General features: G+C 40.7%; 1 protein-coding gene across 2 annotated transcripts in view; it reads left to right on the top strand.

The window, feature by feature from the left end:
- Positions 1–3,436: 3,436 nt before the first annotated feature.
- The window catches only part of GRIP1 (glutamate receptor interacting protein 1), a 383,565-nt gene continuing 368,321 nt past the window's right edge, over positions 3,437–18,680 (top strand). For both annotated transcript variants that reach the window (XM_006859529.1, XM_006859528.1), the window contains exon 1: positions 3,437–3,730. In XM_006859529.1, coding sequence (XP_006859591.1) covers positions 3,676–3,730 — 55 coding nt within the window. In that variant the 5' untranslated portion in view covers positions 3,437–3,675. The remainder of the gene's footprint in view (positions 3,731–18,680) is intronic.

Genomic DNA, 18,680 nt, shown 5'->3' with positions numbered 1-18,680 from the left:
GACAAGAAGCTTTGGATTCTTTCCCATTTTTTACTACTTACTAGTCAAGTGACCTTGATGAAAAACTCTTGCTGAGAACCTCTTCCTTATCTGGAACAAAAACTGTTACAAGGGTGCTCCAATGATACATTTTATATGACAGTGGTTTGTAATCTGTTACATTCAAGATAAACATAAAGTACACTTAGGAAAAATAATATTTTTAAGAAGCCCTGAAATAATTTCTTTTATCATGCACTCAGGAGTCCTGGTGTGGTGTGCTGTAGTGTAGGATAAACTTTCACCACAAAGTCAGTTTAAACTGTAAAGTCGGTGGTTCAAAGTCACAAGCAGCTCCTTGGGAACCCTATACAGGGTCGCTATGGGTTGGAACCAACTCAGCGGCATTTCACAATAACAATAAGTCATGCAAAGAATTATCATTTAAGGGGGAAATCTGACCCAAATTCATTACGCCCCTATTTTCACATACTGACTTTTTTGTTTCTTTTAAGAGGGATAGACTTCGTGAGCTAACCCTTTCTCAGATTTCTTTGAACCTTAATCAGAAACATAACTTGTAACATTTACCAGCTTTATATTTCCAATAGTTCCCATGTGGTAACCCTCAAAACGCATGATGTAAAATCTGAATTATCTAGAGAGCTGCACCAACCATAATTATGTGCATTGATTGACTTTGGGTCCCAGAGACACACTTCTATTAATATGACGGTAGTAGACTTTGATCCAGTCCACCAGTTACCTTGGCTGTTTGGGACCTAAGATGGGATCATTTTCCTTGGCTTCAAGACATTTTGCCAACATAGGCTGACATCTCAGCCCATAAGGCAAAAGGATGAGGAAAGGCTTATGGCTAGAAGACAGACCCAGGAAAAAGTTCCAGAAGAAACCTCCCAGCACTTTCTAGAGGCCAGACCTGAAGGAAGCTTGGAATACATCGCGGGTTCCTTCATTCCTGGAAAAGGGTTACTCTAAGATGGTTCTATTCTGCTAAGATCCCTGGAGCCAAGCCTGAGCTGACTAACAGGATGTAGGTGAATTGGCAGCCACAGTATCAAAAAAACACATACATATATATCCCTAAATTAGGCCTTGGGAATCTTTTATAGTCCTCCAGGATGAGTATTTCTCCTGCCAGAAAAATAGGACATTTTAATTGTTCTGAAGATCCTTCTTGGGTCCAAAGGACAAAGCTAAAAAGGAGGGAGGAGCATGTTTGAAAAAAGGGGGGCTATTGGATCATTTTAGCTTTAAGTAAGAAGTAAATTAGATCTGAGTGTTCATAATAGCGGGAGGGGGAGGGTGCGGAAGAGCTGTATTATTTTGAGTTTTATCTAAGTAGACATTAATAAAATGGCATAGAGCGGTGATGTTCTGTGGGCAAGATTTTACTAATACTATATGACAGCTGCATATTCTGAGTGCTTGGATTTTAAGAAAGATGTTAGATGTTAGATTGTGAGAAGGGTTTTCAAGTACTAACTATAAATATTTATAGTTATGTTGTTGTTGTGAAGTGCTGTTGAGTCGATTCTGACCCATAGTGACCCATACAGAGTTTCTAAGGAGCCGATGGTGACTTTGAACCACCTACTTTGTTGTTCAAAAGGCTTTGCAGTGTGGCACATTAACCCCACAGCGCCACACCAGGACTCCATTTATAGTTATAGAGTACTGTAACTATAAATATTTACCTTACTTTGGCACTAAGGTACATTTCTATTCAGAGCAAAGACTATCATGGAAGCAAAAATATTACTAGAGGTGGTCTAATAGAGATGGAAATGTGGTGGGCTAAAGTTAGAACAGAAACTAGAACAATTATAGATATTTGATTCTGCACTACAATCTATTTAATATAGTCTTTCCTGTTGATTGTTGTTGTTGTTGTTAAGTGCCATCGAGTCGGGTCCGACCCATAGCGACCCTGTACAGGGTTTCCAAGGGTGTAAATCTTTACGGGAGTAGAAAGCCTCATCTTTCTCCCGCGGAGCGGCTGGTAGTTTCGAACCGCTGGCCTTGAGGTTCGCAGCCCGATTCGTAACCACTACGCTACCAGAGCTCCTATTGATTAGTAGTGGTTATTTCTGTTATTAGTAGTGGTTGTTTCCGTTAGATTATAGTTGGTAATGGAATTGTCTTCTTTTCAATAATGTTTAAAGGAACTACTTTGACCATCTAGCTATTTTTTACACAGACTTGATTTTTTTTTGTTGGATCCGAAATAGAATGGATTAAAATTGCTTGACTTAATGTACTATGGAATTTGTGAATGAAGAGGAGAAAACTCTGTCTTCTAAATTTGGAAAATTAGAAGTTATTTTAGAAGCCATCTTGAAAGGTTATATTTTTTAACAGCCTTAGAGAATAAAATTGTGAATAATTCATAACGTCCTAGAAATATGAGTCAAATATTTTAGACAGTGATAAATCTTTTCATTTTGACTACATGATATTTTAAAGTTCTTGAACAACTGTCTGATTTCCTTCTTACTTTGTTCTTTAATTTTCTGAAGGTTTATATTAATTCCTATTGATGATTCCAGGGCTTTGGTTTAAATTCCAAATGTTGTTTGTATTGACTCTATAGTGAAATTGACTTCATAGTGAGTAGGCCGACTAAGAACTGTGCTCCGCCTTCTTGACATTTTGTGAATGGATTGTGAAGGGTTTGTTAATTTGCTCTTCACTCCACTGGCGCAGATACTCACAAATATCTGCTATGTCTCAAGACTCTTTTATTTGCATAATGAGAGGAATGGTTTGGAGGAGGGTTGTTTGGGAAATTGGCTAATAAGGTACATTAAAAATAGAAATGCTTGACCCGGTTTTGCTTTTATTCCTGGTATCTTTAGAAACAGTCTTGGCTTTGCTGCTTGCCAGCCAAGTCCTTTTTTGGAAAGGGTAATAAAGGGGCTGGGACTCCATCTGCCTGAAGGTCTGACTTGTCCTAACCCTTCCCTTAGCTCTTCCTGCATTCCAGCTATAAACCTGAACTGTCTTGTCTCCCCTATCTTTGTAAAGTGTCTAGTAGGTCTTTCTGACTCTGTCAGAGGAGTGATTCCTTTTTATAGGCAGAAACATCATTCTCTCCCGAATTCCAAAGAAAAACTGCTTCCCTCCTTTTTCGTGGTTGTTAAAAGAACGTAGTGTGAGATGCATACCATTATTCCTAAAGTAAGCGTGCAAACATTGAACTTGCATTCCCTGCTAAATGAGACACGTGAAGGACATTGCCTTCATGCTGAAAAGGTGGAGGGATTGTGAGCGAGGGGCTGTACTGGCTGGAATACGTAGCCCTTTGCCTAAAACGGAATGCACTGCTCAGTGCTTGGGATTAGATTTATGAAATGGCTCCTCTCCCGGCGTTGTCCCTGCTTTATACAATTTGGTGCTTTGTAGCTGTTGAAACAGCCTTACTTCCTAAGCGATTGTGATCGTGCAGGGGGAGGAGGCTGTGTTGGGCAGAGGTAGTAGTAGTAGTGAATGACACAGATTTGCTAGATGACATGTAGCGGACCTCTGCATCAGCTAAGAGGAATTAAGCTTTGTCACTCCCCACTGGGACTACCTTTCTCCTGGTATGTGCGCGAGGAGGAATTCATATGCTGCTGCTGCAGCCACCAGAGCAGAGCCCTGAGTACACTTTGCCACAGAAAGCAGTGAGCAAGAATGATAGCTGTCTCTTTTAAATGCCGTTGTCAAATTCTGAGGCGACTTACGAAAGGTATCGTGCTTTCCTTGTTATTCACTCAATGAGTCTGTTGCAGTATTCTCTGAACACAGTTTAATGGTTTTTACTTTCAGATATGACTGCCTTTACAATTTATTGGCAGGCAACAAAGAACTCAGTGAAATATGTACAGATATATCTGTGCAGGTAGACTCGGCATTGCTTTCTGTCCTTACATCCTGACTGTGTTCACGTTGAATTCATGAAACCGGCTTGTGTCATTTTTTTGTTGTTGTTGTTTTAATGACTTCATTCACTGCCAAGAAGAAAATGTGTTTGAGTCCAGTGCTGAAGTTATTATGGGAAAATGATTATTTTGCATGCTGATTAGTTGGTCAAGAGGAGTCAAGTGTGTGTAACTGTCCTTTTCCATGATCCTTGTTAGTACATGAAGCTAGCAGCTTTCAGGAGCCGCACGGAACCCACAGAATAACTGTTTATTCTGTGAATTTTCAACATCCCATAAGCTATTTCCCAGATTACCTTTAAATGTTTTACATGTTATAATTGCATGTTCAGCAATGTAGGTGATTCATACTGCTTTAGTCCTAGGTTAGGATGTAGCAATGTGCTTTTTGAAGAAGTTTATTTGAAAGTAGAAATCATTGCTCTGTATTTTACCATCAAGAATTACGGGTTTGAGATTGTCTTTCTTAGAAGTCTAAAATCCTGATTAAATCCCTCTGTAATATCTAAAACATGCTTTTCTTTGAAATCACTGTAGCTATGCCATTGCATTTACTTTGTGTGCATTCTATTACAAAGTTAGTGAACGGTTGCTTTAAAAACCCTGCTAGCTCTCTCTCTCTCTCTCTCTTTCTCTCTCTCTCTCTCTCTCTCTCTCCTAACTTGTCTTATTTCCTTTACATAGAACCTTCCTTAGAGAAAATTGATTATTAAAAAAAAAAAAGAAAACCTTCATTCTGAATAAAAGTGTGGAGCTAACTGCAAATGCCTTTCTGTTTCAAGCTGTAATATAGAGTACTGTCAAGTAATTAATGGATATAATTATGCTTTAGAAGGTCTGAACCTATAAATATGTTAATGGATGCTATTTCTATCAGTTTAGCTTGACATATCAGAGTTCTTTGATCACCAGCAGTGCAGCTAAAAATGCAATTAATATTTTATTTGGCAGAAGAATGAGCACAAAGCAAAGAGTGAGAAATAGATCTTGAGTCAATAACAGGAAAGTGAGTAAATACTATAGCCCAGCTTACCAAATGCATCTGCAAATTGTTTAGATAGAAGAGTTGAGTCCTTTATAAGGTATTTAGGGGGGAATGTAGAAAAGACTATCCATTTTAAATTGAGCGGTTCTTGTGGGGTGGTAAATTCAGTTTTGACTTTTTCCTTTGCAGTTTTTACAGTTGCAAAGAAATGTACAATTCTGTTCACAGATTGTACCATGTCTGTTTCTAAATCACTTTTAAAAGAATATGTTTTATGCTATGGTTTTGGCTAAGATTTTTCAAAGATACCTGTCTTATTCTCAGAAGTTCTTTTTTTAGCTGATTTTACCATTTACTTATCTAGATATTGACACTTTTCTTATGTTATAGTCATAAAACAATCAATAGTTTCTATTGCATGTACATTGGAAATTATTTTTTAAGTCTGTCATATTAGGAAAAGAATGAATCCAAACAATTTTTAGTTCTTATAGTTTAACTGTTTTTGTTTTTTCACAGTTTTCTGAATCTTGTGGAAACACTGGTCTCCTACCTTGGAAGGAGATTGAGGAAAACTAATGGTACCTGCTCTGTAGTTGCTACTGCACATTTTCTCTTGAAATTTTTACATCTCTTGTGGTATTTAGCTTAAGATTGCCAGTAGGTGATTAAAATAAAACTTCTATGTGGAATCACTTTTCAGTAATTCAGTGGTTCTTAGTATCTGACTGGGTGTTCAAACATTTGCAAGAATGTGCCTTAGTAACGCAGTTTTGCCATACACCAAAGTTCAAGTCCCATCACTGCTGTCTTTGCCTGTTGTTCCAATGCATGTTTATTGAGTTCTAGCAAACACCCTTACTTATAGAGTTATTTTTCCTAGACTGTAATAGTAAGCCTAAGAAACACCAGGGGGCTTCATCAGTTCGTGGCAAAATTCCATGATCTTTTCATTACCTTTTTCCATGAACTTTTTGAAGCCCTCTCTTATATATTTACAATCTTAAATGCCCTTTCTTTGGTATTTGGAGAGAAATATGTATTTGGATGAAGTTTTTCCTATTCCAACCTCTCTACCCCCAGTTCTCCATACCTCCATCCTCGACCCCAAACACACATATTTCTTGTGCTTTCGTGTACCAGATATTCCTCCTTCAGACAGTTGATGTAGTTCAGAGCCATGGAGTCGGTTCCATCTCATAGCAACCCTGTGTAGGGTTTCCTAGATGTGATTGCTAGGTTTGAACTGCAGACCTTGCATTTAACAGCATGGTGCTTATCCTACAGAGCCACACCAGGACTCCCCTCCAGAGAGTTGTTAAGTCCTGCTGAGTGAGTTCCAATTTACAGCGACAATGTACAGGGGTTCCAAGGAATGACTAGTGGGTTTGAACCACCGACCTAGCAGTTCAAACTGACCTCACAGTCCAGTGCTTATTCCACGAGCCACAACAGGACTACAGATAGTAAGCACTCCAAAACGCACTGCCAAGTCTATTCCAATGCATCGCAACTCTATGCAACAGAGTGGAACTGTTCCTTGGGGCTTCTAAGAGTGTAAAACATGGGAGTAGACAGCAATTCTTTCTCCCACAAAACAACTGGTGGATTTGAAACACCGACCTTGTAGTTAGCAGCCCAGTGTCTAAACCACAGAACCACCAGAGTCCCAGCAGGCTCAAGGGACTGTTGGAACGAGTTAGATTTACTTAATAGAAAATCATAGGCCATTTGAGTTTTCTGTGAATTCTTAGAAAATTCTGCAAATACTTTATTGGACCCTTTGTGGCTAGAGCTTGGGTTAAGCTTTGGGTTGCTAACTGCAAGATAGGTGTTTCAAATCCACCCTCTGCTTTGTGGGAGAAAGATGAAGCTTTCTGTCCCACAAAGATATGCAGCCTCAGGAACTCTATTCAGGGTCTTTATGAGTTGGAACAAACTTGATGGCACTTAATAACATCAAACACATAGGGTCACTGAGAGCCAAAATCAGCTTGATGGCAGGGGATTTTGAGTTTTGTGGCTAAAGCCTTTCCCAGGTCTTACCAAGGAGGGTCAGGAGTGTTGTTTTGTGTTTCAGAAACTATACGTATCTTACCATTTGTGATTGATGTCACCCACAAGAAAAAGCAATATAATAAATGCAACACCTTTAAAACTATCTTAAGGGAAAAAAAGGGTGTCATTAGCATTTTGCCTGTTTTCTTAGGTTTTTTAATCATCTGTCTATGGTCCATTTGGCAAATACTCCTATCTGTCGACTCACTGGCACTTAACAATTGAGTACCTACTGTGTGCCAGGCATTGCTGTTTTTACACTATAATACTACCTGTATTAAGCATTTTGAAAATCAATAAGTTCATATATTGTGCTGTTATTGAGAAATCATTTTAAAACATCTATAAATTATGTAAGAATCCCTGGTGGTGCTGCAAGATAAGCACTGGGTTATTAACTGCACAGCTGGCAGTTCAAATCCACTAGTTACTTTGCAGAAGAAACCTGAGCCTGTTTACTCCTGTAAAGATGTGCAGCCTGGAAACCCTATAAACAATCACTATAATAATTTTGATAAACGAAGTGTTTTATAGAGAAGCCTTCTGCTCTCCCCACATAGAATCATGACCTGCAGTATCATGGTAGAACATATTTCAAGTGGACCTAGCACTTGCCCAACTGGAGAAGTGAGTCTTTTTCTTATTTAGACTTAAAGCAACTGTTTCCATTTGTTTGCCATATCGGCTCCCTACCAGTGCAGAATAAAAGCAAGAAAATAACTTTTATCCCAAAGTCTTGTTCCTGTTGTGAATGCCATTATGACAGGACTTAGGAGTTACTAAGAGACCAAGCTCTATCAAAAGTGTTTTTTTAGGTTGAATACAGAAATCTGAGCAAGAGATGTTATCTTCTGCCACTGGTCTTCTTCCCTTTATCCTGAATGATACTGGCTACCAATTACCTAATCTTGGATCCAATTGTAAAGCAACGTTTTCTCAGCTTTCCAGCCACATCTGACAAAGGAGTTCTCTAGTGAGCAGTCAAGCTTGCCTCCTTGATTCCTACCTTCACAGCTGCTTACTTCCGGAAGCCCTGCTTTCTCTGACGGGGATGGCTACAGTAACTCAAGAGAAGTGATTTTTTTTCTCAGAAAAGGGAATCTGCTGCCATGGTGTTTTACAGATTTAGTTCTTCTCTTCTTGTCATAGTTGTATCATTGTGTTTTCTTGTGGTTGGTTGGCTTTATGCAAAAAATCACATTCTGTGGTGACAAGGGGCCTAGCACCTGGTTTTAGTTCAGAAATCTCAATTCTCATGCACCACCAGTTGTGGTGTTTTCTTTTTTTATATCAGCTTTACTCTGTCTACCAAAGCCAACATCAGCCAATAAACATTACTGATATTCCACAGGAAGCTTGGTTCTGGGCACCTTTTGTTCCTTTGTCATCGTCCACATCATCTCTCTCTCTCTTCTTCCTATGGCCTTCACTTAGTATGTTGTTGTTGTTGTTTTGTGCCGTGGAGTTGGTTCCGACTCATAGCGACCCTACACAGGGTTTCCGAGGCTGTAAATCTTTACAGGAGCAGACCGCCTCATCTTTCTCTCGCGGAATCCCTGGTAGTTTCGAACTGTTGACCTTGTGGCTCGCAGCGCGATTCGTAACCACTACGCTACCAGAGTTCCTTAGTATAGATTTCAAAATTGCTCTTTATCGCTGGCCTAAATGCCATTTTATTTTCTATTTGCCCACACTTCCACTCCTCCTAATCGCATACATGACCTAGAATTTAGTCTCTCTGTCCCTTTCCCATTAGTTTACTACAGGCAAGCCCGGTGAGCCTTGCCTCAGTAGAGGGTCTGCATAAGATGTTTGTGGCTGGCATCCATCCGCTCCCTCCAGTGCATTTTGCATTCTTTCTCTCTTTCCCCTGGCTCCTAGCCCTCTCTTTCTCATTCCTGGTACTTCCTCCCAACTTTGGTAGCCTTGCTTTTCTTCCTGCTCCTTGGTCATGCATGGTGGCAGTGGTGGTGTGCAGTGAAGTGGTCCCGACTCATAGCGACACTGTATATGGTTTCTGAGGCTGTAGATCTTTATGGGAGCAGAAAGTCTCATCTTTCTCCTGAAAACGGCTGGTAGTTTCGAACTGCTGACCTTAATGTGAGCAGCCCAACTCTTAATCACTATGCTACCAGAACTTCTTGGGCATTGTTTTATCTGCTGACACTGAGCAAGACTCAAATTCTCTTCCTTTTGGAAGAACATCATCCCGCTTGAAAGGGAGAGTCAGCCATCAATCTAGGTCACTCTCCTGAGAGAACTATTGAAACTCAACCATCTCAGGCAGCCCATGATCTTCTTCTTAATTCCCTCTCCAACAAGAACCATCTCAAAATTTATCTGATACTCTTTCAAAGAATGACTCAGGTGACCTCAGAAGCCCTTTAAACTCTTAGAGCCTTTGACTCTCACCTAATGTTTAAAAAATCCTGACATTCAGAAATCCATTTTCTATGTGTACTCTCAAGTAATTGTGACACAAATTTTGGGTTTTTTGTCTGAATGGAAGATGAAAAACATTATCCCTGTCTTCCCTTCTGTAGCATCCTTTAATGCAAGGGATTCTGTATCCGCCATTGAATCCAGTGTCATTGTTCTGAGCATGATTGTTCCTCTTCTGATAGACTCAAATTTTCTCTTCAGGTCCCTCTGCACTTTCCCATCTGTCTGTGTCTAGTCTCCTGGCTCCTCCAGCATTCTCCTCTAATGGCTCTTCATCCACTTCGTGATATGATTCAGAATTGATTATCATCTGAGTTGAGAATACTCTCTCTCTGCTGGATCTCATTTCTCCCTTCTCCCAACCCTCATCCCTCCTGCTAACCTGAGCTGGCCCCTCTGTCAGCTCCTGCCATCTGGAACAGCTTGACTGCATCTCTCCACCTCATTAACTTTCCATCCTTTTTCAAATCTCACCTGAAAACGGATCCTTTCTCCTTTGCCTCTACCTCTTCATTTCATTTCACCAAAGCAAGTATTTATCATTTCAGCCTATAAATGTTAGAACATAGCATTCATTTAAAGGATGTTTCACAAAGAAAGGTTGCTTTATTTTGTTAGGGCTTGGTCTATTGCTAGGCCACGGGGCATATTTCTCTCACAAATAGAAAATCTGTTGTTATCGAGTTGATTCGCACTCCTTGTGACTCCAAGTGTTACAGAACAGAAGAGCTCCATAGTTTTCTTGGTTGCAATTTTTGGAAGCAGATCACCAGGGTTTTCCAACTGCTGAGTGGGTTTGAACTACCAAGCTTTAGGTTAGTTGTTGTGTGCAAACCCATTGTGCTTCCCAGAGCCCTGTCCCAGATGGGGAGAATTCTTCAGTCTAATTCCAGCTGGGCCTTACCATTTTTGCACACGTGTTGGTGGTGTTGGCTGTGATATGTTTCTTGCTGTTCTTTTCATCCAGTACTTCGAGGGGGTTTACATTGAACAGAGACTTGATCCACTTTACTTCCTAGTGGTCTGAATCTTTCCTAGTATAACGTGGGTTATTAAGTGCCATCAAGTCGGTTCTGACTCATAGTGACCCTGTACAGGGTTTCCGAGGCTATAAATCTTTACGGGAGCAGAAAGCCTCATCATTCTCCCACGGAACAGCTAGTAGTTTCAAACTGCCGAACTTGAGGTTAGCAGCCCGATCATAACCACTACGCTACCAGAGATAATGGCAGGTTTGTTTCTCCCTCATCTTCTAACTGAAATTGTGTGCTGCAAATCCTTTACCTCTGCCCAGGAGGCGCCCATCCTTCAGATGGAAGATTGGGCTATGCCTCATAAACCCTTAGATGAACAAGAAGTGTCTGGGACCCCCTAGTACGATGATTGCTGATCAGGAAAGAAAGATTGGTTCATTACTAGAAAAAGTGTGGTCAATTTAGGATTGTTGTTGAATGCCGTGGAGTCGGTTCTGACTTATAGCAACCTTGTATAGGGTTTCCAAGGTGTAAAATTTTCTGGGAGCAGAAAGCCTCATCTTTCTCCTGAGGAGCATCTGGTTGGCTCAAACCACTGACCTTGTGGTTAGCTTATCCTCTAGAGCCACCACGCTCCCATAATCTAGGATTTTGGTTGTTGTTAAGTTCTGTTGAGTCCATTCCTGTTGACTCTGTATAGGAATCCTGTTGATTCTGAGGAGCAGCTGGTGGGTTTGAGCTGCCAACCTTGTAGTTTGCAGTCCAGTGCTGGTCCTACAGCACCACACCAGGAGTTCATAATTTAGGATAGGTAATCTAATTTATTAACTTATACATTTTAAGATAATGCTTAATAGAAGGAATAGATTGTTGTTGTTTTTTAAGTGTCTTCGAGTTGGTTCTGACCCATAGTGACCCTGTATAGGATTTCCAAGGAGCAGTTGGTGAGCTTGAACCACTGACCTTGCGGTTCGTACCGACTTTGCAGTCCAGTGCATTAACCCACAGCGCCACACTAGGACTCCATAATAATGAAAATCAACATATATTGAGTACCTACTAAGTCTAGCACTATTGTGAACACTTCATGTGTGCTAACTCATTTAATTTTCACATTATTATTATTATCCCATTGTACTGGTGAAAAAGCAGAGACCTCAAGATGTTAAAGGTTTACAAAGTGTGTAGGAGAGGTGGTGCTAACTAGTACTCCAGGTTTCACTTTTTCGCACTGTTTTCTATACTTAGGGAGTGGTGGAGATGGAAACCATAGACCTGCCCATCTAGAATAGTAAAGAGTAATCTACTGAAAGGCACATGTCACCAAGCCCACAACATTCCGCGTGGTATAGGGGCCATGTTGTAAACTCAGAATGAGACAAGGTACATTCTATACCAGCTCTGCCCTTTTACCTGTGTAGCAGGGGAAACATCACTGAACTTCTTTACTGACTTCAGTTTCCTCCTCTGTAAAGTAGAACTCTTATGTGAAAGTGCTCTACATAGTTTATAGCCATGCTGTGGCACTGTTGGGTAAAACACTGGGCTTCAAGGTCGATTTGAACTGCAAGATCAGTGGCTCAAACTCACCAGCCACTCCTCAGAAACCCTGCACAGGGTCGCTATGAGTCAGATCCAACGCAACAGCTCTTAGCAACAAGAGCTCTCCTTATTTGCTGTATTTTGTGTTTTACCTTTCTCAAATAGTGGGAAATTACCAAAAATATCCTGCCAGAATAAAGAGAATTCATTGAGATCACAATTCTTAATGAATCACATACAGCAGAAAAGTAAAATAAAATCATTGTAATTAGCATTGGTATGTTAATGTTAAGTGTCATCGAGTCGAGTCAAACCCAGCAGCTGGTGGGTTTGAACTGCTGACCTTGTCATTCACAGACCGGTGCTTATTCTACAGTGCCACCCTAGGAGTCCATAAGGAGAGTAATCAATGTTAATCCCATCTTTCTCTCTCTTTTTTTTTTTTTTTACTTAGTCTCTATCGGCATGATTTTAGCCTTATTTATGGAAATTATGTATTGACCTCAAAATTAATCATCTATGCTTTATCAAATCTATTGGAAAAAATGTTTTACAAAGTTTCCTTTGTATTCATTAAATTTCAGTATCATATATATCCAAAAGAAAAACCACATACCAGATGTTTATGACATTTAGCTTTTTGAGGGATGTTGCTTCGCCTTTAAAATACAAAGAGAAACTCTGACCTTGCTGTTACAAAAAGCAATAAAAACAAAATGGGCTCATATTTCTTACTCTATGTTAACCACCAAGTTCTGACAAAGCTTCTTGGGCTATTAGAAAATGGAGGAAACTCCTCATTAATGATTCACACCAGATTATTACAGAATCCCAAAATTTGATAGCTGAATGTATAAAGAAAAGTACAAGAAATACAATAAGGAAATATCTGCTCCATTTTCAAAGGAAATATGAATTAGTAGAAAAGGGAAAATAGAATGTCAGTGAAGATTTGCCATTTTTATAATGGAAATTAATGGGAAAACAAGTTAATTTATACTTTATTTGATGTGCCTTTTACTGAGTTAATAAAATCATATATGTATAATACTTATTTTTGGCCTACGTTTTCCTCTTAATATTCTACCCATTTGTACATGTTAGCTCATGCTTGCTATGGGAATTTTTACTGTCTCTTTAGTATTTCATACCATAGATTATCATAATTTACATATTTCCCAAGTTTATTTCCAAATGTTCACTCTAATAAATGATACAGTACTGAGGTTTTTAAAAAAAGTTTTTATTGTGAATTAAATGATAGTTTACATGGGAGAACATTCATCCTATCTTATTTCATTTCATTGCAATGATTACAATCCCCTCCATGCATCATCAAACAACCAAAGTGTACACCCCGCAAGCCTGCCCCTCGGTCATCAGTACACAGCCCTTCTCCCTCCCTGAGTTCAGAGTCCCCAGCTGCTCCATCTCTCCACATCATCATCTCCACCTCCATCTCTGACGCCACTGCTTCTCTGGATAGGGTCCTGTACTCTGCTCTTCTCCCTTGATGGTCCCAGCAACCTTTGCTCCTGGACTGCAAAATCAACCACTCCCCTCCTTTTGCTACAAAATGTCTACCTTTACATTTGCAACACTTACAGTCAGTCCTGATAGCAATTATTCACTATTGAACCACAAAAGTCTTATCCCCATCTCCTTTCATCAGCCCCATCCAGACAAGTTGGAAACCACTCAGTGGAGATTCTACCTTCCCCCATACACTCTGAAACTAGGTTTCCTCTTGAAAGCTTGTAAACCAGTCACTTCTTTCCTTTGTAACCTCCCTCCCCTCCATTTTGGGAAGCTAATGTCTAAGTTACCCATCCCTGTCAACCCTGTGTACCGAGGGAGTGGGAAGGATCCTCGCCGTAAAGATTTGTTCCCTCTTTTGAGATACTACATTCATAAGTATAGGTCAAGTTCATAAAATTTTAGTGGATTATTCTTTTTTTCCTCTTTTTTCTTCTAGTTGAGTTCTGGTCATTCAGCCATTGAAGTCAAGTCAAGTGGGTACTATCTGCAAGTATGGGTGTTCTTATGCATCTCCCCTCACTTCATATCTGCTGGACGCTTCACTCTCCACTCTAGTCTTCTGTGGCTATGTCACTGTCTCTGGGCCCAGGAGTCCCCAGGTCTTGCCATACTGCTGGCCAACCATGTCTCAAACTGGGTTGACAGGAGTCTATTGAGCGTGTTGAGATTTTAGCTCACAACTTCATTACTGTCTTCCCCTCACTTCCCTTATTGGTGACCAACATGGTCACCAGCAAGACCACATGCCTGCTCATGTATTACCCTTGAGTCTCAGTCTTGGAAGGGGGTTTGCCCTGAGGGGACCCGACTACTTGCCTTGATGGCTCCTGGGTGAATGACTTGCTTATTCTTCTAGTAGACAATCAGACTGTCATTATTGTTTTTTATTTTTCCTGCCAGTCTTTCTTTCAAGAAGTATCTTATGTTCTTCTAGCTGCTCCAGGCTGGTCTGCTTGTCCTTTCAAGTGGAAATTTCCCACCTCAGAAGATTCTGGATGGGGATCAGGAGTCCATCTATGGTATTATACAATGCAAAGGCTCCGCAGGAAGCCTTCTTCACTGGGCAAGTTGTAGCCCCAATTTAGGTATTCCAAACAGTTATAGGCTGAAGATAGACTTACAAGCTTTCTATGGTGATGTTTTTGGCTATTCCTTTTTCTCCCCGTCAAGTGTCTATTTTACAACAGTAGAGAAGAGAGACCAAGATTCAAAAGACAGCCAAGCATCTTAACATTATTTGACCCATTCCAACCATACCTCAATCCCTGTATCCCAGAGCCCTGTTGTTCCAAGGTTGTGCATACATCATTATTTATCTCTGTCCTACTTAGCCCATGCAAATCTGCCTAACTATTCTCCCATCAGCCTTGTTCTTCCATTCCCTCCCCATTCTTGTGTATTGCCCACCCCCTAGCACCCAAAGTAGCCTGTAACTATTCCCCTACCCTGTGCTCCACCTCCCCTTCCCTCCCCTCACAACCCCCACCCCCCAGTACACCACGGTAACCAACAAATAATTTTCCCCCTTTTAGTGTGGGTACTTTTTCTTAATCTTTTAAAATAATGGTCCTATGTAGTATTTCTCCTTTTGTGACTGACTAATTTCACTCAGCATAATGTCCTCAAGGCTCATCCATGTTATGCAGTGGCTTGCAGCTTCCTTGTTATTCTTCAGGGTAGCATAATATTCCATTGTGTGTATGTACCACAGTTTGTTTATCCATTCTTCTGTTGATGAGCACTTAGGCCGTCTCCATCATTTTGCTATTGTAAATAGTGCTGCTATGAACATTGAGTGCTGAATTTTTTAAAGAATCACTTTAAAACTATTCCTATAATATGTTTTCATTAAAAAAAAAAACAAAAAAACTTCTGATACATATTCCCTGAAAATTCTGTTTAGAATATATATTCTGTGTATTTTCCTGAGGCGTTTTTGAGCTAAAAAGATAGGAGAAGGAAAAACAGTCAGAGGAAGAAATAAAGCAGAGTTTGGATTCCGTAATATCCAAAAAACAAAGTAAGGAAGACAGTTCAAACAGGGGGAAAGAGAACATAATTCAGTGAGAAAAGCAAGAAGCAATTATTCTGTTTGATAAGTGGGTCATTGCTAACCTTTCAGAGAATAGCTTCAGCAGAATCATAGTGTCCAAACCAGATCATCAGGGCTTTAGGCATACCTGGACTCCTGGTATGGCGCTGTAGGATCAGCACTGAACTATGAACCGCAAGGTCGGTGATTCAAACCCACAGCTGCTACTTGGAAACCCTATACAGGGTCACTTAGCAATACCAAGGTTGTAAGTACAAACCATGGTGTCTCTAAGAATGCTGAAGTGAAAGTAAGGCCAATAGTATGAAGGGACATAGGTGGGTATGCAGGGACTAGGGAATGATATTGCCGTTTTGTAGTTGTATATGAACGAGTCAATAGGCAAAGCTTTAAGATGTAAACCAGAGGAGGGATGAATTCTAGAGCAGGGCAAAACAGGGTAAGCAAAGTAAGACTCAGGTGGACACCAGCCAGAGGAACACTACGATCTCAGAGATCATAAAGCAGAGGAAGAAAGGCATTGCAGTAGAAACTGGAACACTTGTCTTGACTGTTTTGGTAAATCATGAGATTAAAAACTCATATTTTTATGAGTCCTTAATCCAGAGGTCCTGGTATGGTGCTGTAGGATAAGCATTGGACTATTAATCACAAGATTGGTGGTTCAGACCCACCAGCTGCTCCTTAGAAACCCTATTCAGGGTCACTATGAGTCAGAACTGACTGGATACTGCTTATCAACAACAGCAATCCAGGGGTCGTTAAATTTGCCTCCCCCATTGGGTGCCAAATTGGAATTATTTGTGGAGTTTTAAAGAACAATGATGACTGAAATTGTGATTTAATTGGCCTGGAATATGGCCTAGGCTTTGGAATTTAAATTAAAAAAAAAAAAAAAGATTCTACTGCACAAATGAGCTTGGAAGCCACTGGTCTGACTGTTGAGACAGCTTTACAGAGGTGCCGGGGACTCTGTGGGTGGTGTAAACAGTTAATGCTTGACTGCTACCCAAAAGGTGAACACTTAGAGTCCATCCAGAAAAGAGAGCAAGGCCTGATGATCTACTTCCAAGAAATCACCCCTGGAAAACCCTATTCAGACACTCAAGGGGTGACCATGAGGCAAAATCAACTGGATGTACTTGGAGAGGGGTGTGATAGAAATGCCACACTGGAGCTCTGGAGTCTGACACATTTCAGCCAGAGGCAAGTCCAGGGTTTTTCTTTGAGTGCTGGAAGGAGAAGTTCAGAGTTATTTGAGTGCTGTGAACTTGAAAATGCAAGTTCTGCTGTCCTGACTTGAACCTCAGGCTAAGAACTACCTTTAGTGAACTTTGAGCTGTTCTGTTAGACTTCTTCAGTTATCCAAGCCAGTAAGCCCCACCACTCAAGGTAATTAGAGGCAGGCTTTCTGTCACTTGCTGTCAAAAGAGTCCTGATATGTTATAACACATTCGAATGTGTACATTTTGATTTCAGTTAAAATGATAGTTTGGAATTGATACTTGACTCAACCATTTGTAGACTCCTAACATTACGCTGTGGGTGTGGCGCTGTGGGTTAATGCACCAGACTGCAAAGCCATTTGAACTGCAAGGTCGACAGTTCAAGCTCACCAGCTGCTCCTTGGAAACTCTATACAGGGTCACTATGGGTTGGAATCAATGCAACGGCACTTAACAACAACAACATTACTCCCATTTCAAGAATGCAGTCTAAACATGAGTAGGGCCTGATGAATCTCAACACACAGTCCTGTGTTAAGTTAATGACCACCATTGATAACTTAGGAATTGCCACTGGATTGTTATGTTTTGTGGATCATTGATCAAGTCCCTAATCTTTCCCCTTTTGACACTAAACTGGAAGGGATTTCCAGATGTTGATGAAGGAAAAAAAATTTTTTTCACCATTTTATCAAGTTCTATAGGAGTCCCTGGGTGGTACAAATGGTTAAACACTCAACTACTAGCTAAGATATTGGCAGTTCAAACCCACTTATAGATGCCTCGGAAGTCAGGTCTGGTGATCTGCTTCCCAAAGGTCACAATGTTGAAAACCCTGTGGAGCAGTTCTACTCTGCATAAATGGGGTCACCATGAGTCAGAAATGATTTAATGCCAACTAAAAACAGCAACAACAACAGCAAACAACGGATGTCTCCCTTAGTCCTCCTGCTTGATGTTGTTATGTGTCGTGGAGTCGGTTCTGACTCATAGCGACCCTGTACAGGGTTTCCAGCAGATTATTGTGAAAAGAGATGGTGGTTAAAGAGCTGGGGTATGAAGTTGCCATGCTTTTATTATTGTATGTAGTGCGCTGCTTCCATGGGCAGCATCCACTAGTCTCATTACTCTCTCTTCCCTCCCACTACCTGTCTCCTCCCACTTACAACTGGGATAGACTTACTTATGGTAAAGGACCCTTGTCATTTGAAGGAGTATCCTTCAAAAAGTCTGTTCCCCGCACACCCACAACCCCACAACCTCCAGCTGAGGGTAAGCATAGTGGCATGCTGGGGCCAGAGCATTACAAAAGATGATTGTTAGCTGGAGCAGCTAGAAGAACAGAAGATACTTCTTGAAAGAAAGACCAACAGGAAAAATCAAAAACAATAATGGCAGTCCGACTGACAAGAACAAGCAAGTTGCTCGTCCAGGAGCCATCAAGGCAAGTGGTTGGGTCCTCTCAGAGCAAATCCCCTTCCAAGACTAAGACTCAAGGGGGATACGCAAGCAGGCATATGGTCTTGCTGGTGACCACATTGGTCACCAGTAAGGGGAAGTGAGGGAAAAACAACAATGAAGTTGTGAGCTAAGTCCAACCACGTTCAATAGCCTCATGTCAACCCGGGTTGAGACATGGTTGGACAGCAGTATGGCAAGATCTGGGGACTCCTGGGCCTAGAGACAATGGCATAGCCACAGAGGACTAGAGCGGAGAGTGAAGCGTCCAGCTGATAAGACATGAAGGGAGATGCACAAGAACACCCACACTTGCAGATAATACCCACTTGACCTAGCTTCAATGGCTGGATGATGAGAACTCGACTAGAAGAAGAAAGAAGAGGAAAAAAAGAGTAACCCACTATAATTTGATGAACTTGACCAATATCTATGGATGCAGTAGCTCAAAAGAGGGAACAAATCTTTATAGCGAGGATC

Source organism: Chrysochloris asiatica, unplaced genomic scaffold, assembly GCF_000296735.1.
Source record: "Chrysochloris asiatica unplaced genomic scaffold, ChrAsi1.0 scaffold00033, whole genome shotgun sequence".
In the NCBI taxonomy this organism is placed as follows: domain Eukaryota; kingdom Metazoa; phylum Chordata; class Mammalia; order Afrosoricida; family Chrysochloridae; genus Chrysochloris; species Chrysochloris asiatica.
This window is presented reverse-complemented; position numbering and strand designations above follow the sequence as displayed.